Source organism: Pteropus alecto, unplaced genomic scaffold (genome assembly GCF_000325575.1).
Source record: "Pteropus alecto unplaced genomic scaffold, ASM32557v1 scaffold220, whole genome shotgun sequence".
NCBI lineage: Eukaryota > Metazoa > Chordata > Mammalia > Chiroptera > Pteropodidae > Pteropus > Pteropus alecto.
This window is the reverse complement of record NW_006430043.1, coordinates 2,951,761-2,977,250: the sequence shown is the minus strand read 5'-3', so window position 1 is coordinate 2,977,250 and position 25,490 is coordinate 2,951,761. Positions and strand designations below refer to the sequence as shown.

The 25,490-nt window shown below is 40.9% G+C and overlaps 2 protein-coding genes across 11 annotated transcripts in view; both read right to left on the bottom strand.

Annotated features, from left to right (window-relative positions):
* The window catches only part of TFCP2 (transcription factor CP2), a 46,767-nt gene extending 36,074 nt beyond the window's left edge, over nucleotides 1-10,693 (bottom strand). For 2 of the 5 annotated variants that reach the window (XM_015588542.2, XM_025045501.1), the window contains exons 1-2: nucleotides 10,162-10,432; nucleotides 9,723-10,001 (exon numbers count right to left, since the gene is read on the bottom strand). In XM_015588542.2, the coding sequence (XP_015444028.1) occupies nucleotides 9,723-9,844 (122 nt within the window). In that variant the 5' untranslated portion in view covers nucleotides 9,845-10,001; nucleotides 10,162-10,432. Of the gene's footprint in view, nucleotides 1-9,722; nucleotides 10,055-10,161; nucleotides 10,433-10,619 lie in introns of those variants that run through there. The other 3 variants (XM_006904586.3, XM_015588546.2, XM_025045513.1) reach the window with 2 other exon arrangements.
* Nucleotides 10,694-20,558: 9,865 nt separating this feature from the next.
* Nucleotides 20,559-25,490, bottom strand: part of POU6F1 (POU class 6 homeobox 1) — a 21,788-nt gene continuing 16,856 nt past the window's right edge. For all 6 annotated transcript variants that reach the window (XM_025045460.1, XM_015588529.2, XM_015588527.2 and 3 more), the window contains 2 exons: nucleotides 23,113-23,281; nucleotides 20,559-22,063 (listed from right to left, as the gene is read on the bottom strand). In XM_025045460.1, coding sequence (XP_024901228.1) covers nucleotides 21,718-22,063; nucleotides 23,113-23,281 — 515 coding nt within the window. In that variant the 3' untranslated portion in view covers nucleotides 20,559-21,717. The remainder of the gene's footprint in view (nucleotides 22,064-23,112; nucleotides 23,282-25,490) is intronic.

The window sequence follows — 25,490 nt, the reverse complement described above, 5'->3', positions numbered from 1 at the left end:
CAGTTCAGAAAAGTCACTAAACAAATGGACTGCAGCTTTCATAAAGCAACAACAGTATCTTCTAGGGAGAGAATAGAATCTGATTTCCAGAGTTACCACATTACTCAAAATGTCCAGTTCTCAACAAAAAATTACATAGCATACAAAGACACAGGAAAGTATGACCCCTTCACAAGAAAAAAAAATTGACAGAAACCATCCCTGAGTAAGTCCAGATACTAGACTTACTATATAAGGACTTCAAATTAACTGTCTTAAATATGCTCCAAGAACTGAAGGAAACCATGGGCAAATAACTAAAGGAAATCAAGAGAACAATGTATGATCAAGTAAGGAATAACAATAAAAAGATAGAAATTATCAAAAGGAACTGGATAGAAGTTCTGGACAAAAAAGTACAATAGCTGGGATTAAAAACTCACTAGAAGAGTTCAACTTCAGATTTGACCAGGCAGAAGAAAGAATTAGCAAATTTGGAGATAAGACAATTGGTATTACTCAGGCCAAAGAGAAGAAAGAAAAATGAATGAATAAAAATGAACGGAGACTAAGAGGACCATGGTACACCATTAAGTGTACCAACACACACATTATTGGAGCCCGAGGAGGAGGGAAGAGGCAGAAAAAATATTTGAAGAAATAACTGTCAAAAACTTTCTAAATTAAAGAAATACATGAATCTACACATCTAAAGAAGCTCAACAAATTCAATGAGATCCACACTAATTTATATTCAAACTGCTGAAAAACAAAAAATCTTCAGAGCAGCAGGAAGGAAGTGACTCATCACATGAGATTAACAGCCAATATCTCATCAGAAACCATGGAGGCCAGAAGGCAGTGGGATGATACATTTAAAGTGCTGAAAGCAAAAACTATCAACCAAGAATTTTTAAATGAAGGAGAAATTAGACATTTCTCAACAAAAGCTGAGGGAGTTCATTGCTAGTGGACTTGCCCTACAAGAAATGCTAAAGTGAATCCTTCGGGCTGAAATGAAAGAACACTAGATGGTAACTCAGTCACACAAAGAAATAAAGATCATTGCAAAGGTTACGTGGTTAAATATAAAAGCTAGCATATTGTATTTTTGTTATGTAACTCCTCTCTTTGTTTCTTATATGATTTAAAAGACAAATATATAAAACAATAATTATAAATCTACAGACATAGGCAAACAACATATAAAGATATAATTTGTGACAATAACAATATAAAAAGGGGAAATGAAGTTGGACATTTCTAACTTAAGAGATAACTGACATATTAGTTTCAGGTGTACAACATGAGTTAATATTTGTATATACTGCAAAATGATAACAATAAAGCTAGTTTAATGTATGCTCTCGTTGCTAAATTGGCGTCATTTCAAATTAGACTGCTATAAATTTAGAACATTAACATTAATCCCTACAGTAACCACTAAGAAAATAAAAAGTATATACAAAAGAAAATGAAGAGGGAATCAAAATGGTATAATAGGAAAAAAATCAAATACAAAAGGCAGCATTAGAATAACTGAGGAACAAAAAAAGATATACGTAGAAAACAAATAGCACAATGGCAGAAATAAGTCCTTCACTACCAGCAATCACTTTAAGTACAAATGGATTAACTCATCAATGAAAGATACAGATTGGCAGAAAAGATTTTTTTTTTAAGGCTAACCATGCACTGCTTACAAAAGACTCACTTTAGACACAACATACAAATAGGGTGAAAACGAAAGGATGAAAGAAGATACGTCATGAAAATAGTAACCAAAGGAGAGCTGGGGTGACTATAAAATATCAGACAAAACAGAACTTAAATAAAAAATTGTTACAAGAGACAAAGAAGGCCATTCTATATTGATTAAAAGGCCAATTTATCAAGAAGACATAATAATTATAAACACACAACAGAGCCCTAAATATAAGAAGCAAACAGAATTGAAGGGAGAGATAGACATTTCTACCATAATGGTTGGAAACTTCAATATCCCACTTTAAATAATGGGTAGGACATCTATTGAAAAGATCAATAAGAATCTTATTGACATCAATAAGAACTTGAACAACACTATAAAGCAACTAGACCTAACAGATACACACAGAACACTCCACTCAACGATAACAGAATAGGGATGTTATTTAAGTACATATAAAACATTCTACAGGACAGACATGTTAGGCAATAAACTAATTCTCAGTAAATTTAAAAAGATCAAAATCATACAAACTATCTTCTCTGACCACAATGGAGTAAACCCAGAAATTAATAAAAGAAGGAAAACTGGAAATTTTGCAAATACATGGAAATTAACACACTCATAAACAACCAAGTGAAAGAAGAAATCACTAGGGAAACTAGAAAACACTTTGAAACAAATGAAAATGAAATTGAAATGTACCAGAATTTATAGGACACAGTGAAAGCTGTACTCAGGGAGAAATTTGTAACTGTAAATGCCTACATAAAAAGACCTCATATCAAATAATCTACGTTTACATCTTAAGGAACTAGAAAAAGAAGAGCAAACTAAACCCAAAGCCAGGAAAAGGAAGGAAATAACAGAGAAAAATGAAATACAGAATTAAAAAATAGTAGAGAATCAACAAAACCAAAAGTCAGTTTTTTAAAATAGATAAACAAAACTGACAAACTTACAGCTAGATTGTCTAGGGAAAAAAGAAAGATACAAATAGAAGTAGAAACGAAAGTGAGATATTACTACCAACCTTATAGGAACAAAAGGATTATAAGAGAATACTATGTATAATTTACACACCGAAAAATTAGATAATTTAGGTAAAACAGACACATTTTTAGAAACACACAAAGTACCAAAAGTAACAACAGAATTTTAAAAATCTCAATAGACCATTTATAATGAGATTGACTCAGTAACCAAAACCTCTCAATAAAGTCTAGGACCAGATGCCTTCATTGGTGAATTCCATCAAACATTTAAAGAATCAGCACCAATCTTACTCAAACTCTTCCAAAAAGAGAAGAGGAGGGACACTTCCTCACATTCTATGGTATCAGCATTATCCTGATATCAAAGCCTGGATGGAGATATCACAAGAAAAAAAGACTACAAACCAATGTCCCTTATGAATAAAGACAGAGATATCCTCAACAAAACACTAGCAAACTGGATCTGATAGCACATTAAAATGATTATAAACTATGACCAATGGGATTTTTCCCAGGAATGCAAGGGTGGTTCAATATAAGAAAATCAATTAATGTAGTACACCACATGATCATCTCAATATACACAGAAAAGGCACCAGACAAAATTCAACACCCTTTCACGATAAAAACACTCAGCAAAATCTTGAAGACATTATGCTAAGTGAAATAAGGCAGACACAACAGGACAAATTTATATGATTCCACTTCTATGAGGTTCCCAGAGTAGTCAAATTCATAGAGACAGAAAATAGAATGGTGGTTGCCAGAGGCTGGGGGAAATTAGTGATTAATGGGTACAGAGTTTCAGCTTGGGATGATCAGCTTGGGATAAGGAAAAAGTTCTGGAGGTGGACTGTGGTTAACAGTTGCACACCAATGTTAATGTACTTAATGCCACTGACCTGTATACTTAAAAATAGCTAAAATGGGAAATTTTATGTTATGCATATATTACCACCACATCATATACAGCAATCTAAGAATAGAAGAAAACTTACACTCATTAGCCATATTCATTAGGATGGCTTTAATTTAAAAAAAAAAAAAAAAAGTGTTGGCAAGGATGTAGAGAAACAGGAACCCTTGTATACTGCTGGTGGGAATGTAAAGTTTTCTTAAACATCAAAAGAGCATTTACAAAAAAATCCACATCTCAAAAGTGAAGGACTGAAAGCTTTCTCTCTAAGATCAAGAACAAGACAAGAATGCACCACTGCTATTCAACATTGTACTGGAAGTCCTAGCCAAAACAATTAGGCAAGAAAAGGAAATAAAAGGTATACAAACTGGAAAAGAAGTGAGATTATCTCTATTTGCAGATGACATGATTCTACCTACGGAAAATCCCATAGAATCCACAAAAGACTACTAAAGCTAATAAATGAATTCAGCAAAGTTGCAGGACATGAGATCAACACACACAAAAATATCTGCTGTGTTTCTATGCGCCAGCAATGAACAATTCAAAAAGGAAATTAAGAAAACAATTTCATTTTTAACAGCATCTGGAAGAATAAAATACGTAGGAATAAATTTAACCAATGATGTAAAAAGACTTGTACACACTGAAAACTATAAAACGTTGCTGAAATTAAAGATGACCTAAATAAACGGAAAAGCATTCTATCTTCATAGATTGATAAACTTATTACTTTAAGATGGTAGAATTCTCAAAGCTATTTACAGATGCAATAAAGTCACTAACAAAATTCCAATCATCTATTTTGCAGAAAAAGAAAAGCCAATTCTCAAAATCATATGGAACTACAAGGGGCCCTGAACACTGAAAACAACATTGAGAAAGAAAAACAAAGTAGAAGGACTCAAATCTCCCAACTTCAGAACTTATTACAAAGCTACTGTAATCAAAACAGTGTGGTACAGGCAAAAAAAAAAAAAAAATAGATATATCAACCAAATCAATAGAACTGAGAGTCCACAAATAAATCTTTACATCTATGGCCATTTGATTTTCAACGGGGGTGCCAAGAACATTCAGTGGGGAAAGAATGAACATTGCTGAATGAGACAACTGGATATCCATGACAAATAAATGAAATTAGACCCCTACCTCATTCCATACATAAAAATTAACTCAAAGTGGATTAATGACCTAAATATAAGTGCTTAAACTATAAAACTCTTAAAAGAAACCACTGAGTAAAACTTCATGACCTTTGATTTGGCAACAGATTCTTAGTGTTGACACCAAAAGCATAAGCAACAAAAGACAACACAGATAAGTTGGACTTCATCAAAATTAAACACTTTTGTGAATCAAAGGACATTACCAAGACTGTGAAAAGACAACCTACGGAATGTGAGAAAATATTTGTAAACCATGTATTTGATAATGATCTAGTATCTAAAATATACAAAGACCTCTTATGACTCAGCAACAAAAAGGCAACAATAGAATTTAAAACTGGGCAAAGGACTTGCATAGACACTTCTCCCAAGAAGATATTCAAATGACCAATAAGCACATTAAAAAACATTCAACATCATGGCCATTAAGGAAATGTACAACAAAACCACAATGAGCTACTACTTCATACTCATTAGGAAGGCTTTAATTTAAAAAAAAAAAAAAAGTGTTGGCAAAGATGTAGAGAAACAGGAACCCTTGTATACTGCTGGTGGGAACATAAAGAGGTTCAGGTACTGTGTAAAACAGCTTAGCGATTCTTGAAAAAAATTAAGCATACACTTCATACCTGTTGGCCAAAATCAGGAACACTGACACCACCAAACCAGAATGGCCAAACAGGAACACTGACACCACCAAATGCTGACAAGGATGTGGAACAACAAGAACTCTGACTCATTGCTGGGAGGAATGCGAATTGGTCCAACCACTTTGAAGGGCAGTTTGGAGGTTTCTTACAAAACTAAACATACTCTTACTATACGACCCACCAATCGCACTGCTTGGTATTTACCCAAAGGAGTTGAAAACTATCTCCACACAAAACTCTGCACGTGGATATTTATACCAGCTTTATTCATAACTGCCAAAACTTGGAAGTAACTAGTAGATGAACAGATAAATAAACTGATCCTTCCCAAGATGAAATATTATTCGCTGCTAAAAAGCAATGAGCTATCAAACCATGAAAAGACATGGAGGAACGTTAAATGCATATTACTAAGTGAAAGAAGCCAATTTGAAAAGTCTACCTATTCTATGATTCCAATTATATGACATTCTGGAATAGCAAAACTATGGAGACAGTAAAATGATCAATGGCTGCCAGGGGTGGAATTGGAGAAATGAACAGGCAGAACACAGAGGATTTTTAGGGCAGTGAAAATACTCTGTATGACACTATAATGATGGATACATGTTATTATAAATTTGTTCAAATCCATAGAATATACACCATGAATATACAACACCTAAGGCAAACTATGGACTTTAGGTGATTATGATGTGTCAACATAGGTTCATCAATGTAGGTACACACTGTGTACCACTCTGGTGGAGGATGCTAATAATAGAGGAGGTTATACATGTATAGAGGCAGGGGTATATGGGAAATTTCTGTACCTTCCTCTCAATATTGCTGTGAACCTAAAAAATAGTCTTTAAATTACAGCTAAACGAGAAATGAAAACATATGTCTAGTATAGCATATACAATATACAATATTTTGACTATATACAATATTTTATTGTATTGTATACCTGAAAGCTGCTGAGAGTAAATCTGAAAAGTTCTCATCACAAGAAATTGTATTGTATATCTGAAAGCTGCTGAGAGTAAATGTGAAAAGTTCTCATCACAAGAAAAAAAGAAATTCTGTAACTATGTATGTGGATGGACTAATTGTAGTGATCATTCCACAATACACACAAATATCAAAATCATTACATTGTACACCTGAAACTAATACAATGTCAATCATACCTCAATAAAAACAGAAAATAGGTCTACACAAAAACCTGTACATGTTTATAAACATTTCATTGTTATTTTCTTTAGAAACATAATGTTATATTACCATCATTCATAAAAGTCAAAAGGTGAAAACAACCCAAATGTCCATCAATGGATAAATGGATAAAAAATTTGTGATAGATACAATGGCATATTACTCAGCCATAAAAAAGAATGAGGTACTGAACTATTAAAACATGCTGCAATGTGGATAAACTCCAAAAACGTATGCTAAGTGAAAGAAGCCAGACACAAAGTCACACATTATATGATTCCATTATATAAAATATTCAGAATAGGTAAATCCATAGAAAGGTAATACATATTAATGTTTACTAGGAAAAGAAGGGAGTGGGAAATGGGAAGCAATTATTTCACAGGTATATAGGGTTTTCTTTTTGGGGTGATGAAAATGTTTCGGAATTAGATAGGTGGTGATTGCACAACATTGTGAACACACAACTCTACTGAACTGTCCACTTTAAAATGGTTAATTTTATGTAATGTGAATTCATCTCCACTTAAAAAAGATGAAAGGAAAAAAAAAATTTAACACAAAATTTAGTCTTTACTCTTTTTTATAACAGTTCTATTGAAATACACATCCTATGTCATATAATTCACCCATTAAAGTGTACAATTCAATTGTCTTTAGTGTAGTCACAGAGCTGTGCAATCATCACAATTTTAGAACATTTTTATCACACAGCCCCCTCCAAAATGGTACCCATTAGCACTCTCCGTTTCCTCCTCTCCTACAGCTCTAGTCAACTACTAATCTACTTTCTGTCTCTAGAAATTTCCCTATTCTGTACATTTCACAGAAATGAAACCATATGTTAAGCGGTCTTTTGTGACTGGCTTCTTCCACTCAACATGTTTTCAGGGAATCTCCTTTATTTTAACTATAAAATTTGTGCTATATATTCAAATGTAAGAAAAAAAGTCAGGAGAACTTTAAAGGACAACTTATGTAAAGAACTACTGAATACAATGGCAGATCAAGAATCGAAAACAGAAATCCAGTTAAGATGAATCCATAAAATATAAATCAACAGATTTGAAACAAGACCATTATAAATAAGCAAAATAGAATAAAACAAATATATTAGAGAAAGATTTTACAAAACAAATTGCTTGTCAAAGAGAACATTTTCCTTAATGAAGGTGTAGGAAAAGCAATCACAAGGTCTAATTAAAATGAGAAACAGAAAGAGCAAAAAACCATTGCCTTTGTCTACAAGAACTCCTCTAGCATTTCTTGAAATGTGGTCCCTGGACTACCTGCATCAAAATCATCTAAGAACTTGTTTAAAAAGCAACATTTCTGGTCTGTGCCCCAGACAATCACCAAAGATGGGTCCCTGCAAACTATTTTTAAAAAGTACTCCAGATGACTCTCATGAATACTAAAGTTTGAGAACTACTATCTAATTAACACAAATTAACGCAAATGATTAAATGTATGCAAGAGCCAAGAGAATAGTGACAAGAACAAAATGCATGAAAAAGGTGAAAAAAGCAAAGAAAAAAAATAATTTAAATTTTGGCACACTGTGTTCTTGGGAAAACATAAAATGTTTGAAAATATTTGTGGATACGATGTTGGCAGAAAATTCTAAGTGTGTAAATATACAAGCCATTCTTACTATTACCTGTGAAAACCGCTCAAGGTATGACACAGAAAGCATTCATCAATGTAAGGTCACATGGTAGAGAAAGTACATAGTAGATGCACGAATGTTTGTTGACAATGTTAACTATTTTTATAACAAGTAGAGTTATGTTTAATTATCTCCATCCCAAACTCTGATAACCTGGACAAAAAAACAAACTTTTTGCTGTGGTAACCTTTACATGAACAATAGCATAAATCGTCAAATATTACATCAAATTATGACATGCAAGTTCAGGATCCAGACATTTACTTTCAGATCAAGTTAATATCTATTTTTATGGCCAAACTTATGTAAACAAGGGCAGGCAAAACTAGAGTTAAATTTCTCAAGACTACGAGTATTGTGTGATAGAACTATTTCCCTGAAAATCACTAAAATATGTATACATGGATAGCCTTTATTATTCTAACTGTAAGCAGATTCCTAAAATTATTAAGTTCTAACTCATTATTTTACTTCAGTGAGGAAAGTCCACTTTCACAGGGATAATGGCAGTTTATGTCATGTAACTCTTAAAGGATCTCACTATCAGAATGCAAAATCTGTCCTTTTTTTCCATAAAAGTCATCTCTCCCCTATACACCCCTAAACCCAATTATAGTGTTAAGTTCTAAAGTCTATTTTGACTCATCTAGATCAAACCTTATAATGCATTTAGAAACCCAAATATATTCCATCTAACCCTAAGACGCAGATGTTTCAACATTCCCAGACATTATTCTTGCACATCTTATAAATGAAACAAACCATATTAGGAGAATGAAGTAGCTAATGCATGCAAATAAATTACATGGGAAAGTTATGTTGCTTTCCAAGGACATTTTTATTTATTATCAACATTTGGCTTGATACATGAAGTTCTAGAAGCATCTAAAAGTTCTCTGATGCTTTTTCATTTCATAGCTGTTTCAAAAGTCAGAAACCCTAGAATTAGATAAAGCCTTAAAGCAGGCTAACATACAAGATATGTGAACTTCACCAAGTTCTCACATTTTCTTCCAAAAAGTAGTCAACCAATATTCACCATTACCACCTAGCTCCCAACTCTCTGGACATCCTTCGGATGCTCAATGTGGCCTCTTCACACAAGTTCAGTCAGTCCAACCTATCCACACATACACACACACCATCAGTCTACAAGTCTCCCACACAGGCACAACTGCCTCTCAACATTCATCTGGTTACTAATCAAAGGTCATTCTTTTCTTCCACTGACCCTGCAGACATGACACTGACTATAATCCCTTGTTCCCTTTCTCCCACAATACTCACTACTCAAAACAACAAAAGAAACAAGTCCTTTTTCCTAACTGCAGACAGCTTCTTTAACTCTATACACTCCTTCCCCCCAACAACCACCCCTATTCTCTGTCCTGCCTTTGTTATTCAGAAGTTACAAGGTCTAAGAAAATCTCACTCACCTCATGCTATAGGCACCAGCACCCAGTTCCTGGCCGATCCCCGACAGACTAGCATCAAAGTCCTGCACCAGCCCAGATTCAATCACTTCATCCGCCAGAGGCAACTTCAGAGCCCAGGCCATCCTGGCTCCTTCCTTGCCCCAGGAGACACCGTTTCTTGTATAAAGGTGAGTAGTGTGATTCTACCCAACGAGGGCAAGACTGCAGAAACCTCTAAACCAAGATCTCCCACGCAGTACCCACGAGCCACCCCAAGCCCGACATGTACTGCCCGCAAACCTAATCTCCCGTACCCCTGGCTCCTTGTTCTGGGCTGCCCTGACTTCCAAAATCTCTCCTACGCAGCTCCCTGGAGCCGCGCGAGGGCCCTTTTGCTCAAATTATTCCAGACTGCCCAGAGGCAGCCCTAGACTCCCACACTCCTATACTGCCCGCAAACCTAATCTCCCGTACCCCTGGCTCCTTGTTCTGGGCTGCCCTGACTTCCAAAATCTCTCCTACGCAGCTCCCTGGAGCCGCGCGAGGGCCCTTTTGCTCAATTATTCCAGACTGCCCAGAGGCAGCCCTAGACTCCCACACTCCTACTCTCTGGGCTCTCCCCTTCTGCTTGTGGTGGTCACTCGCTGCTTCCCAAACAGACCAGCAGCAGCGACCCGCTGCCTACCCCGCGCTCCCACACCGCTTTCGCACCTTTCCCCCCGCCCCCTCTGCAGGGAGCCCCTCCCCCCCGGCACCCGCTCCCTTTCCCCTCCAGGCCTCGCTTCCGGTCGGCCCCCAAAACACTTCCGGTCAACCCACGGCTCTTAGAACTAAACCCAAGTTTCCTCCCAGCTCACTCCCTGCCCTCCGCAGCCTGCCACGGCCTCGATATATGGAAGGAGAAAATTCAGCACGGACTTGAAACCTGGACTCGCCAGGCTCCTCCACCGCCAGCCGCCCCAGCGCCAACCAATCATGGCGCCCTCTCCCTTTGCCGGTCCGGCGAACGTGACGTCACCTGGTTACTCACCAATGAAAAAGAGACTTCGTCGGCCTCGGCGGTGATGATAGGCTAGCTACGCTCCACCGCTCCCCGCCCCGAAGATGGGCTGGGCGATCCGGGAGACAACCTGGCGTGCCTAAGGTGTCTCGGTTTAAACGTCCCTCCGTGTGGCTACCTGCGTTCTGGCACCTAGCAAGCACCAAGTCGGCACCCTGAGGCGTGGATGGAGCCTTCGCTCTAGTCTCACGGAACACACACCCAACCCTGGAGGACTCCTGACCGTTTCTCAAATGCTCCGTACGTGCGTTTGTTTGCTCCTGGAATACTTTCCTTAAACGTACCTCTCTGGAGGTCAAGATTCTGCTGAAGTGCCACTTCTTTCTGTAGTCATCTTCTTCATTCTTCCTAATGCATTTGAACATGAAAGCATAAGACAGGTGAAAGTGTTGTGGTTTTTAAAAGATGGAGGTCTAAAGATCAGGATTTGGGCTGGCGTCTTCACTTTCTAGTTGGGTGACTTCAGCATAATTGCTTAATCTCACTGATATTTAGCTTCCTCATTTGAAGTGTGGGGCCGACCATATCTGCTCCACCTTCCTACTTTGAGGATTAAATAATAATGTCCGTTGTTTATTGAGCATTAGCTATATACCAGGAACTTTAGTACATTATCAGTAATCTTTAAGACAATCTTGAACTAGAATTACAATTTTAAAGGTAAGTATCTTACCAATAAGGAGAGGAGGCTAAGGGCTTAAATTGGCCAGAGCTAAATTAGCATGCCAACTTCGGAGCCTGACATTTTCACTACAAGACATTGCCTGTATGTGAAAGTATTGGTTCATTTTTCTATTACATTATTGAGTTTTTTACAGTCTGCCTTGAATTAAAATATTGTATGTATCTGCCTTTTTCACTATACTGTGATTGCCTAAAGAATAAAGAATAAGTCTTTTTCAGGCTTATGTTCTACATATTTCCTAGTATAGTTCCTGCATTCAATAGGACATATATGTTTATTGAATTTTAAAAAGGAAAGAAAGAGAAAAAAGGTTGACATGAAGTTGACAGCATACACCCAGTTTCAGCCACAGGCTTCTCTTTTGAAGGCTCTAGGCTTACTCCTCTTCTTACCTTAGAAAGCCCTGGCGTCCAAGTCTTGGTGCATTCCTGTGACATTCAGTATTTCTTCAAGCCATATTTTCTTCCTCTGAGCCAGTTTTATCTCAAAACATGTGTCTGTGGGTAAAGTACCTGGGCTCAGAGACTAAAAGAGAGATGTCATAATTGTGAAAGAAAAAGGGGCCACATTCTAAATCGGACGAGCTCAGGGGAGGCCAGCATGGTGAGCTCTACAAACTCAGAGCCCAAACGTAACCACATAGGATGGTCTGAACATAAAAATTTCTAACTAAAAAGTCGTGGTGGGTAGTCACATCCTGGGCTTGTAGCTTTCTTGACAAAGGTCAATCTTTACCCTAAGCAAGCCTCTTATTGTCCTTTTGCCCGTAAGATAACATACCCTTGGAATGTCAGAGTACCCCTTTTTTCCAAACCCCTCAGGCACCAGCACGCGACCACAGAACCCCTTATGGTTATCTTGTCCCCCACATACCATCTCTATGTTGTAAATGTTAGTTATGAACTCCGGTACCCACCAATGTAAAATAAATGTGTGTTCTTCCATTTTACTTTTTATCCAATCTCACAGATTTCCTCACTCTGCTTTCTCCTCCTCCCTTAATCTACCACCAATGAACCCTCCCTACGTCTCTTCCTTCGATTCTACCATATAAAATAAGCTGCAAAACTACCAATCTCCAGAACATTTTCTTAATGCTTCCCAGCAATTGTCATCAGTTTGGCTCAAATAAACTCATTAAAATTCCCTACAGGTTTGGACATTTCTTACGTCGACATAATCAAAATCCTTTGTATTCAAGCATTGTATCTGGGGTATTTAAAACATCTATTAGGTAGAACCATGCCTTGTTTGAACAACAGCTCATCACTAGATGCATATTCCTAGGCAAGTAACTACATCTATGAGCCTCAATATTTTAATCTATGAATTAGTGGAAATAATACCTCCTCCTTAAATTGTTGTGAGGATTAAATAAAGTGCCAAGATGCCACATAAATAATAATTAGTCAATAAATGTTAACTCCAGTCTCCACTAGCCCATTTCTGCTTCTCTGTTAAGATTGGGTTGTGATTATCCTATCTAAAAATATTAACATATTGTATGGTATGTTATGGTTTTAGTAGTATTTTAACATACATTGTCTTAGTTAATCCTCATAAACGTTTTTGTTTTGTTTTTTAATATGAAGAAACTGAGACTAAGAGAGGGCAGATCGATCAAGCAGACTACCTCTTTAGGAATTATCCTGAAAATTATTCTGTGATTCAGCAGCTTCACTCTACATATATACCCTAGAGAACTCTTGCACAAACATACCAGGAGACTTGTATGAAATGTTCATGTAAGCATTATTTATAGCAGCAAAACAGAACAAAACAAATGTCCACCAACATGAGAAAGGATAAACTGGAGTACAAGAAAATATTATACAGCAGTGAAAAATGAATAAAGCTACACTCAAACACATGACTAAATCAATCTTAGAATTACGAGGGGGAATTGCAGAAGTCTTCGTATAGTGTGGCATCACTTTATAAAGATCAAAACCCAGCAAAATTAAGCAATACATCATTTAGGGAAATATACACACATTTCTTTTAAAAAGAATAAAAAGATAAACACAACCCTAGATGATCACATTAAGGAAAGACAGGGGAGTGGGCTAAGGGAGGAACTCAAAAGTAGCTTGAACAGTGGTAATAGTTTACTTAAGTTGAATGGTAGGTCCATGGGTGATTGTTTCATCATTGTGCTTCATAACTTAACAAAAATATATATTATTGAATATGTAACAAATATTACATAAATGAGCAGCCAAGCCAGGAACTATAGTCCAGGTCCTCAATTCTCTTAGCTGGGCTTTGTCTATGGCGATCCCTCCCTGCTGGTAGTACAAGTTCCTAGGAACCACACAGATACAGAGCAAATAATAATGACAGTCTCATATTTACTGAGCCAAGCCCTAACTGGGTGCTTTATGTATATAATCTCATTTCATTCTCACATCACCCTAGATTAATTTCATAGATAAGGAAACTGAGACTTAGAAAAATTAATTAACTTGTCCAAGTTCACCCAGCTAGACAATGGTAAAGTCTGACTGACTGACCTTGCACTCTGCGCATCTAACCATCATACCACCCTGTCCCTGTGGATGGTTATAACCTAAAATTGATCTGCTTCCTATCTATTCTTTTCAGAGGTGAATTTGAACCTTGTAGAGATGAGAATATTGAATTTTCAGAAAATTGTGCCCATGAAGGAATATTGGTTGAAGCGTGTTTCCTCACATGCAGAAAAATAGCTCAAAGAGAATAGATTTAAACTAAAACAATATTGAAATTAGATGTTTAGAAGAGATAACTGTGCCATATCCAGGAATATCAAGGAGCCCTGTCCTCTGGGAAATGTTTAGAAAAAGACAGACTTGTATTTCTTGGAAATGTTTGAGCCTGTGTTTAAATTCTGAAACAAAATAAAAACTTCACAAAGGTTTTCCATACCTTAATTCTAATTAATTCTGAAATAAACAGGTGAAATGAAAAGTGACTCCAAAGCCTTGGCCCCACTCAATTAGAATGCAGATCAACCTTGAGATTTATGTCCTTAAGCCCTGAGGAAATTCTATGACTGGGAGGAGAAGACTTTTTCCTTCCTCTCCCTTCTTCAATGTAACAGAGTAATTTAGAGTGCTAAAGCTGGAATCAGGGATACCAGGGCCAGCCCTGGGTGCTCTGCCTCCAAGAAAAGATCACCAGTGTTTCCCTGAGAATCCAGCAACACCTATCAATAAACCAAATTTTTGTACCCATAAATTCATCCCATGACAAAAATCATGGCTCTTGTTAACATAATAAATATGACTAATGAACCAGAGAACCCATGGCACAGAGCTTCACATTCAGTATTCTAGACCAGGGGTCCCCAACCCCCAGGGCCGTGAACAGGTACCTCTCAGTGGCCTGTTAGAAACTGGGCTGCACGGCCGGAGGTGAGCATCAGGCGAGCAAGTGAAGCTTCATCTGTATTTGCAGCCACTCCCCAGCGCTAGCATCACCACCTCAGCTCAACCTCAGATCACCAGGCATTAGATTCTCATAGGAGCACTGGTCCCTAGTGGCAAAAAGGTTAGGGAGCGCTGTTCTAGACCATTAGGTGAAGTTGAGCCTCATTGCGAAGGGTGCTTTCCCCTAGATTAGGTCCCGAAACTATACTGTTTAAATGGAACATAGCAAGGTTTACCCTGGTAGGTGGAAATGTGGAAATCCTACCAAAAAGATCAGGAAAGATAGCAGTCCCTTGATCTCACCGTGTATGGGGTAAGGTTAAGCGCACAGGCACTTGAGACAGCCCACCCGGGTTCAAAATCTAGTTCTGCTGCTCACAAGCAAAGCAATCCTAAGTAGATTCCTCATCTTTTCTATGCCTCAATTCCTTATCTGTAAAATGAGTATAATAATAGTTCTTAGTTTATAAAATTATGCTAAGAAGTGAAATAATGCATGTTGAGTGCTTAGACTAGTGCCTAATATATAGTCAGTGATCAGTGAGCATTAGGTATTATGATCGACAAAAAGGGGGCCCTAGCACCTGTCCTGCCTTCCTCTTAAGACAAATCAAATGCAATGATTTGAGGGCTCAAACTCCCTGGATCAGCACCCATCCATCCCGTAGGCTTCTCTTCTCACTTGCTCAAGTCAGTCACTGTTGCTGGTTCCTAGGTCAATCACTAGGCATTTTCCTCTAGGTACAGGAAGAAACCATTATCCATGCAGACTTTTCTGAGGGACTGACCATTTAGCTTTAACTTTTTACATCTTCCTACATCACATACAGACAGCCTGTGGGGCCGAGTCTGGCTTCTTTGAATGACTCTGCAGTTGAGAGAAAAGGAAATCAAAAGTTTTCACACCTACACAGTCCCAAGCAACTTCAGGTTCCCTTCAACTCTCATCTCTAGTCCAGAAACCAGCCCAAATCTTCTCTAGTTCATAACAGATTAGTTCACCCTACACAGCCCTCCATAGCACACTGAACATGTGTGATATTGTGACTTACAAGAAATATGTTAAAGAGAAAACTGCAGGCCTCGAATGATGTAATACGAGCTAAATCCCATGATAGCAAACTTAGATTTCACACCTGATCAAATTGCAGTTTTAACTTCTCCCAGAAATATAACCTTAATTGTCCTTAACCAATCTGGAATTTTCCGGTCAAGCACCAGTAAGGTAATCTGTCACAGAAGCCCTCTCCATCCTCTTAGAAAGAAGAGGCAAGACAATCTACATGATAAAAATCTTTCCTTCCCCTAAAGAAAAGATGTCCTGGTCCAAAAAAAAATCCTTTCTTTTCATTCCCTAATAGCTCCCTTGCCCCACTCTTCTCCTTGCAATGATTCAATTTCGTGAATCATTGAATAAAGCCAATCAGATCTTCAAATTCACTCGGTTGAATTTTTGTTTATTTAACATATGTATCTGGTCATTTGGATGACCAAAATATACTTCTCATATATACTTGGTCTTCATCCACAGTTTCTGGCTCACAGCTCCCCAAAGCCTTGGAATCTCCTGAGAGTTAAGAGCCCTGGGAGAATCTTTTGTTGATACAATTTTGTAAAACATTTGAGCCATAAAAGTTAAATGGGTGTCTTCTTTTTTATAATAAGCCCTTTTTCACTACAACTGGGTTTATGTTAATGAAGATGACTTTTGGAAAGCACCTAAGGGTGGAGGCTGGTTGCCAGGGGAACCAACTATGAATAGAAGGTTGGAAACTTTAGTGCTACCCTCTGATTTCCGGGGCAGGGAGAGGAACTACAGGTGGAATTAATCACCAACAGCCAATGAGTTAAGATCATACCTATGTAATAAAGCCCCCATAAAAACTCAAAAGGAAGGAGTCAAGTTGGGGAACCAGAACACTTACTAGCGCAACTGTGCCAGGCCTCAAGCTCCACAAGGACAGAAGGCCCTTTATTCAGGACCTCTCTCTATGCATGTCTAAATCCGGCTGTTGATTTGCATCCTTAATATTCTTTGTAATCTAATAAGTAAACAGTTTTCCTGAGTTTTGTGAGCCTTTTTAGCAAATTAATCAAATCCAAGGAGGGGATTGTGGGAACCTCTGATTTTAGTCAGAATCACAGGTAACAACCTGAACTTGCGACTGGCATCCTGAGATGGAGGGGGTCGTTGGTGCCTCCAATATGAAGTTGATTGGTCAGAAGCACAGGATATGGTGTCTGAAGTGGAGGGTAGTCTTGTGGGACTGAGACCTTTATCTGCAGAATCAAATGCTATCTCCAGATAGATAGTGTCAGAATTGAGTTGAATTTTTGGACACCCTACTACTGGTGTCCAAGAATTGCTTATTGGTGTGCAGAAGCCTACACACACTCACAAATACATACATTGCAATTGGGTCCAGAAACCCAAAAGAACATCCTAGACTTGATAATAGGAACTAAAGTTTCTCCACAAACTCATCGCTCTTCCTTTAAAACCTTCCTGGGCCAACTGCCAGAAACCACACTCAATTGGTCTGAGCCAGAGATAACAGCCTCCACTGAATCTTCTGGTGGGAGCCGCCTCTCTCCAGTCAGGGCCAGTTGCTACTTAGATTCCATTCACTCCCACATATTACCTTCTAAATCTTGCATAGCAAAGCAGAACCGTCTGTATCTGTTTTCTCCTAGTAGCCTGAAGTCAGGGTCTCAGCTCTTATTTTTGCCTTGAAGGAGAGGATAGGAAATACATTCAGTCATCAAGCACCTACTCTGTGCCCCTGGCCTGGGTACTGAGGAATCACAGCCTAGTGTGGGCAACTAATATTAGGGTTGTGAGATCTATGCAGAGGTAAGCGTTGGCTTCTGTTTAATTTTTTGCCTTATTATTTCAGAGTGCTGTAAAGCTCCTCTAATCCTTAAGCTTTACATCAGAATCTTTGATATCTATTGTCCTTTGGGTGGAGGTGGTGTGGTGGAGCGTGATCTAGAACCCAGCACAGTGCCTGCCTCAGAAGTGCTGGCTGGGTAGAATCAAAGATGATGCCCTGCTCTCACCAGTTTAGATTATGTAGCCCAGACCTCAAGACCAGGTAGGTGGAGGAGGGAAGGGGGAGGGCCATATGGGAGCATGGCATGAACCCTACTCCTAGGATGTAGACAAGCAAAGAGAGAGACCCTTATTATAGCCGCTCTAAATGCAAGTATCAGGCCTGCCTCTAATATTTGCAGGCCTGGGGAAGAGCAAAACTGAAGACACACTTACCATGTACCTAAATTTTATTAAGTATAAACTAGGCTAATTGTGAATGATCTAGTCACCTATAATGTTTAATGTACCTTCGTAGCAACCTGGAAGGCCAGGTTTGAATTTAAACTTTTAAGACTCCTTGAAGTTCTATGCTAGACTATTCCCCAGTCCTGGGCCCCAGCCTATAGCCTGCCTTCTCTTCCCCATGCAGCCCCATCTCACACTGCTAAAGGTTTTGTGTATATGTATAGACACTCCAGGCTGCATACCCAAGCTCTGCCCACCCAGCTCTCTGACAAAGAGCTGCCCCTTGGTCACCTCTTAGGCCTGGGAATATGCATACCAATAGCAAGTCTGTTGTCAGGACCCAAAGAAGACGGGCCAGAAAGGGGGCTTGGGGTCCTAGGTACTAGGAGGGTAGTCTATAAAGAGAAAGGGCATATCTCCTTGACCCTGCACCCCATGGAGAGTGTTGTGGCTGGAGGGCTGGGGACAGGGCCATCTAAAGTGGGAGTCCATGGCACTGACCTTCACCCTCTTGCAATGGTATTTTCCAGGCTACAAAGTCAGCTCACTGAAACGAGTTCTTGGCCTCTGACATGAGTCCCTGATATCCCCACCCTGAGAGGTGAAGGAGAAACAGCAGACCAGTACAAAAGAAAAATACTGTTTATTCCACACGACTACATCAAGTGCTTCTCCCCTCCCCTCCCCTCACTCTAGCCCTCAGCAAGTTTTGCCCATGTCCGGAGGCCAGCCAGAACCTCAGTGTCAGAGCCTGGCTTCTGAGACAGCAAAGGAATCTAGGCATAGGAAGGTGACTGGATTTCTAAGAACACAAAAATGTCAGGGTCTCTCATTCTGAATTCAAATGTGTTCCTCAATCCATTTGGCCAAATTCTTTCCCTGGACCCCACCCGAATAAAATACCATGTGTAGTGCAGGGTCAAAGGCCCCAGCTAATTCACCAGGACATAGAAAGTTTTGGTCTTTCTTTCATTTAAAATGGAAACAAAAAAACCACATGCAAACAGTGAAACCAGTTCTGCTCTTTCTCCTGCCTTTCCACAGCAAAGGAGCCACTGAGCTCTGGCTTTAAGTTCAGAAAGGTGCTTCCAAAACAAAATTTATATCAACTCCCTTTAGAGCCTGATGCTACCAAAAACAAAACAGAAAACCCACTTCAGGGCCACAGTTGCTTCCTGGGAGCTCTACAGTGGGGAAGCAGGAGCAAAGATCACAGGCTGGTGAGTTCCGCTTTGGGCACACTTCAGGGTCACCCTGCACTCTGCTGCCTGGAGAATTCAGCCTACAAATATTCTGACCCTGGTATCATTCCTCTGAAAGACCTACCCATCCTTTGTGCAGAGGAGAAAACGATTTAGTTCTAACCCAGCCTTAGGAAGATAGATTTAGACAAGGGAGGAGCTGAGAAAGCATTGGTCAGACCTAATTTAGACCAGCAGTTCATTATCTTTTTCCTGTTCTGACACAGGGCAGATGGTGTCCTGCATATCCACTGCTACGGACACACCCTGAATTATGTGCTATTCCCAAAGCACCAGCTGTGACCCACTTGTCTCCTCAAAAAAGAAAGCATATCTGAATGCAAGTATTTGAAGGTGAAAACCTGTATCTCTCTAATTTATTGAAGTATAGATCACTGAATTCTTAACTCTGGTACTTTATTCCTGAAAACCTGTTTATCATGCCCCTCCCTAGTGAGCATATCATCTCATTGAAATAGGTCGATAATCCTGAACTTGAATGTGGAGACTTCCCCTGGGAGACATTCTCTCCTGGAAGGCTGGGGCAGCCTTCCTCACACTTAACTACACTCTGCCAGATTTGCTTGGTCCCAGTGCAGTGGAGTGGGAGTGTGTGTGTGTGGCAATTTGGCACACAACTGTCCTTTCACTGGCAGGGCTACCAAGAAGGTGGCCACGCTGGCACTGTAGGGCCTGGGAGGGATCAGTTGTAGGCAGGAAAGGAAGCAGCATTCCAGAGGAAGCTAGATTAGCAGGTGGCTGTACCTCCAGCAGAGGCAGTGACGTGCCTTTGCCTGGCAGTCACTTCCTCAGGGTGTATCATGTGAGGTACAGTGGAGAACAGTTGCTGGAGACCTGGCTACAAAAGGACAAGAGTAGTGAAGACAGGGGGTGACTGACCCCTGTGACTTGTGGTCCTTTAGGGATGGTCTACACAGCAAGGCTGGGCTCATCTAAGAAACCTCTTAGAGCTCTCCTGACTTCATGGAGGAACATGCTGAATTCCAGGGTTTGCCCAGCCGCAGTGAGGCTGGGAAACTTTCTTAGCAGCTCGGATGAGATGCCAACCCCCGATGTGCCATAGTTACCCGCTCTAGAGGCAAAACCCATCCTGCTCCGGCGGTATTCTTGGTTCAGTGGAACACTGGGGGTATCGTTTACACAAACACAGGGTCTAAGACTCTGGACGAAATAAGATTTCTCTTTCAGTATCCAAGGCTTAAAGTTACAAAGAAAAATAGAGTCAAGTCAGCTTCTCCAAGAGACCTTCCTGGGCTGCCATCAGCTCTTTCCAGATGTTGGCCGTTCCCCCAGGACCTTGCTATCTGATTTATTGTTTAATTTGCCCCTTCTGAAAAGGCCCAGTCCTAGGTTGAGGAGAGTGCAAGGACGAGAAAAAGAGTCAGCATTCCTTTCCTCATTTTTCTCCAAAGTACCTGCTTACGTGGGCAGTGAGATTTTCCAGGCTGCAAGTTCCTTAACCTACACTGTTTGTTTGGTTTTGAAGCGGGGGAGGGGCAGAGATGGTCATTAACAGAGATTAGATTAAAATCTGGGAGGATGACCTTATTTACTATGTTCCTAACCTGCCACAGACCCAGGTCAACCCCAAGATAACTAGAATTCACTGCTATTTCCTTCCAAATGGATTACAAAAGAAAAGGTTCTGCTTCAGTGCAATTTTCCCCCAAAGGAACCAGAGAGAGGCGGGAGAAGAGATGACATGTTCTGGCCCCAGGACTGTGGAACCTTCTGACTTGAGGTCAAGGCAGACACTGAGTCTGGCCTTCTGAGCAGCACATCACACCTTTCAGAACTGTGTCTCTTGGGTCCTTTCAGGGGACAGTGTGCCTGCGGGCAATGGGGGTTGAGGCTGTGGTTCTCCTGGACAAGCTGCTGTACCTGTGACGCTCACACAGAGGAGCAAAGGAAAAGAGAGGGTGGAAAAAGAACGCCACTGAAACAAGAGCTAATGGTCAGTTCTTAGGGGCTGCTGCAGCCCTGCCCCCAACGTGGGGAGTTTCTGGTTCCCCACCAGCATTCACCCTTCAAAAACCAAGTTACCAAAGTGCTTCTTTAAGTGACACGCCAAATCCCCTCCCTTGGCATGATCACCTCCGAGCCTAACACTCTCAGTGAGCCCCTCTGCCCTCCCCACGATGTGCAATATGTGGGGGACAGACGGAAGGCAGCTGACACACATGCACACGGTGGAGTCTCAAGACCCAGGACAAGCACAGCTACACGTGGCAGATTGACAGGTGCTGTCACAGCCGTGGCTGCAGCTGGTTGCCAAGGGACAAATACAAAGTGCTGGAACACAGGGCTGGGGGCTGAGCCCTAAGGGATCTGAAAGACGTTCAGCTTGCTGGTGTTCTTGAGCGTCTGGCGCCGATTGCAGAACCAGACCCGCACGACCTCCCGGTCATAGTTGAGCTCCTTAGCAATCTCAGTGATTTCCTGTCCGGTGGGCAGTGGGTTCTTCTCAAAGTAGGCATTGAGAGACTCTATGGCCTGGGGGGTGAAGGAGGTGCGGCGTTTGCGTTTCTTGGAGGGCTCACCTCCCACAAACTCCATCAGGTTCTGCTGGCCTTCCTGGTTCCGGAGTTCGGCTTCATTCAGCCACTTCTCCAGCACCGGCTTTAGCTTCTGGGCACTCTTGGGCGTGATGTCCAGCTTCTCGAACCTGTAGATGACCCAAACCCAGAGAAGGACAGTGAGAATGTCTTATTCCTCACACCTGGGTATAAGCACTCTCCTCAAGGGGCTGCTCCTCAGGGCTGGTGAGACTATATTCATGTTCCCCTCGCCACCCCGACCAGGATCCCCCTGGTTTGGTCAAGCCCAGACTCCTCAAACTGTCTTATATCCCAGGTCATACAGACGGGCTATTCCATGGCCTCAGTTCAGTAGTATAGTGATAACAGTGCAACTGCTTTGTGAACAACCAGTCTAGAACTTTCACACCCAAATGAGTGAAGTCCTTTGAGGAGTCATACTTGAGAGGTCTCCAGAAACGGCAAATGGACGTCGTGCGTGCTGTCCTCCTCCAAATTCACTCTCACAGCAGCAACTCTAAGTCAGACTGCTCTTTCTGGCTGAGCCCAAATGTGACTATAGAATTCTCAACATGGCGCTGAGTCTAATAGGCACCCTAGTCTATCTATGGAATTGGAAGGCAGATGAAACTTTTCGGCCATCCCTGAGCCATGCACTCATTCTTGTTTGAAACCCTCTGCAACCCCTTCTATTATACTGACACCAGAACCAGGTTGTACAATGCACACAGAAAAATCAGCTACATGACTTTAGAGTCATGCCTTGTAAGACGGTGAGATGGGAGCAGGATACGGGTGATGGTGGGGTATAGTTGAGAGCCAAGCAAGAACTGAATGAGCGTCTGGTGCTCATTTCATAAGCTGTACTTTTGTGACTAATTTCATAAGCTGTACTCCTTTCCCTCTAGGATTCCTGAATAGATTAATGTCTGCCCTTAGGATAACCGCTTTCAAATCTCTGCCCGCAAAAGACCATATAAAATGCTCAGGATTGGAGGATAAATATCAGAGGGTCCTCCCTCGGAAGGACCTAATCAGTCTTCGGCTACTCCAGGTATTCGTATCTACCTTTAGGAACAAGGGAAAATGAAGGGTTCAGAAACCCAGGTCCCTGTGAACACCAAGTGGCACCAGATGCCTGAGTAGGTGCTGACCTTGCCCAGGCAGCCTTACTCACCGGCAGATGGCTGACTGGCTGTACGCTGGGCCTTCTGTCGCTGTCAGAGCCTGACCCACCTGGGTCTGAGTGAGGCCCAGAGATAGCCGGCGGATCTTAAAGTTCTTGGCAAACTCCCGGATCTCTTCTAAGTTGATCCCGTCTTCATCCAGACTTGGAGTATGTGGCTCTAGGCCAGAGGAAGAAACCAAAGGTGAGTGTGTAAAACAGATAATCATCACTGCTTATCTAGTCCATTGTCCTGGCCTGGTGTAGAAAGATGAAGACATTTAGCAAAAGGCCAGCACACCCTTAAGATCCTCATTAACCCTGTCTCCAAGACAAACAAGATCGGGGGAAGGGGGCCTGGACCAATCTGTCTGGAGATAGAGGTATGTTTTCAAATTCTTCCAGCTCTGACTGCTGACCCTCCCCATTCTCCCTATTCCTGGCCTCTAAGCACATCTGTTGGCCATACGCATTCCTCAAATACCAGGTGAGAGATCACAGGAGAGACAGCCAATGGCTAGGCTTCTCAGAGAAGTGCCTCCACTATCATCATGCCTAGAATCCAGCTCAGTAGGAGTGGGAATAAGAAAGCCAGTCCCTGGCATTGGGTATTTATCCTTTCAGTTTAAACTCCAGGAAGTCTATTAAGGAGAGCAGCTTCTAAAGAGGTCAGGTGTCCGAATAAATGCCTCTCCCCTTCTCCACAACCTCCTCCAGGAGCCACTTACTGGACACCAACTGGCTGACAGTGGGCGTCTCTGAGCAGGTAATTGGGATGGGAGCAGAGGCAGATGGCTTGGCCGCTGGGGCTGGGCTGGCGATGACCACAGCAGGCTGGGGCACGGCTGGCGTGGGCTGGATGGGTTGCATCTATAAGAAGAGAGCCAACAAGCCCCTATTGCCCACCTGCCCACCTCAGGGGGTCGGAGTCCCTGCATGGACCAGAGGCAGGGCCAAAATGGGCATGAATTTACATTCACTCAGCACACTCCTACCTGTGTCCTATCAAAAAGCAAAACTAAAAGCTACCTATCAACACCCGCCCAATGATAAAGACCTCCAAAATAAGCACAACAACTTGACCCACCAAGCTAGAGTCTCGTAGCCACCTGTGAAACAGGAAGGTCAGAGGCTCAGAAAGCTTCAGTATACTTGGTCAAAGCTCCAACAAGTGTCTGCCCTTAGGATAACTGCTTTCAAATCTCTGCCCTCAAGGAGAAACCTGATTCTAGAGCCTCCCAGGCCCCAAGTGTCCATTAATAAGGAACCAGCGAATGACATCTGGGACCCCCCTAAAAAGAGATACTGTGCAGCCATTAAAAAGAGTAAAGTCATCTCTTAACTACTGACATGGAAAGAACTGAGTCATAGTGCTAAGTGGAAAAAAAAAAATCAGGTGGAAAAAAGTTTTATGGAATAATTTCTTTAAAAAATACATATGAATTTCCAGGGAAAAATCGTGAGACATATAAAGCAAGTTGTCAACAGAAGTCATCTCTGGGTGTGGAATTAGAAGAGATTTTTACTTTTTTACATTACACATAATCTTCGAATTTTTATAAAAATCATTTATCATTTATAATCAAAAGAAACTATAAATAAATGAAATTAGTATTTTTAGTATTTTTTTTTTTAAAGAGGTTCCTGAAAAGTTCAAATTTCCTCTAGGATGGGTCCTGTTCCCTGAATTCTACCTCCTGATAGCTCTCAAGTCCATTTCCTCTCCTTTCCCAGGGCCTTAGCCTTAGTGCAGAGTGCCTTGTCTCTTGCTAGAACTGTTTAAGCTGTCTCCTTAACGACTCAGGTCTCACCACAGTCCATTCTTGTTATCCCTGGATAACAAAGGGAATTTTTTTTCATGCTAATCTAATCAGCTATTTCTCTGCTAAGAACTCCCCCACGACACTTCACTAGCTAATAATAGTGATAATAAAACACCGTTTTTCAAGTGCTTTCTGTGTACCAGAGTGTTAATTGCCTATGTGTAATATATCTTTTAACACTCATAACCTTCTGCAGTTGGTCCTCTTACAATCTCTGTTTTATAGATGAGGCTTAGAGGTTATTCACAAGCTCAGAAGCAGCATATCACATTTGAGAACCTTGGGCTTCAATATTAGCTGGGAACTTCTTAGAAAGGGGAATTCTTGGGCCCCTCCTCAGACCTACTGAATAAGAAACTTTGGGTTGCAGCCTGGGAGTCTGCCCTCCAGGTGCTTCTGACACACACTCAGGTTTGAGAACCCCTGCTCTGGAGTGCTATACTTCTTGCGATTTCCTAAAGGTAGCATACTCTCTCATCCAACTCATCCCTCTAGATTAGTTCAGTGATCCCCAGTCTGTCGATAGCTCCCTTCTCTGGGTTCCCTTATCATGCCCCTATCATAGTC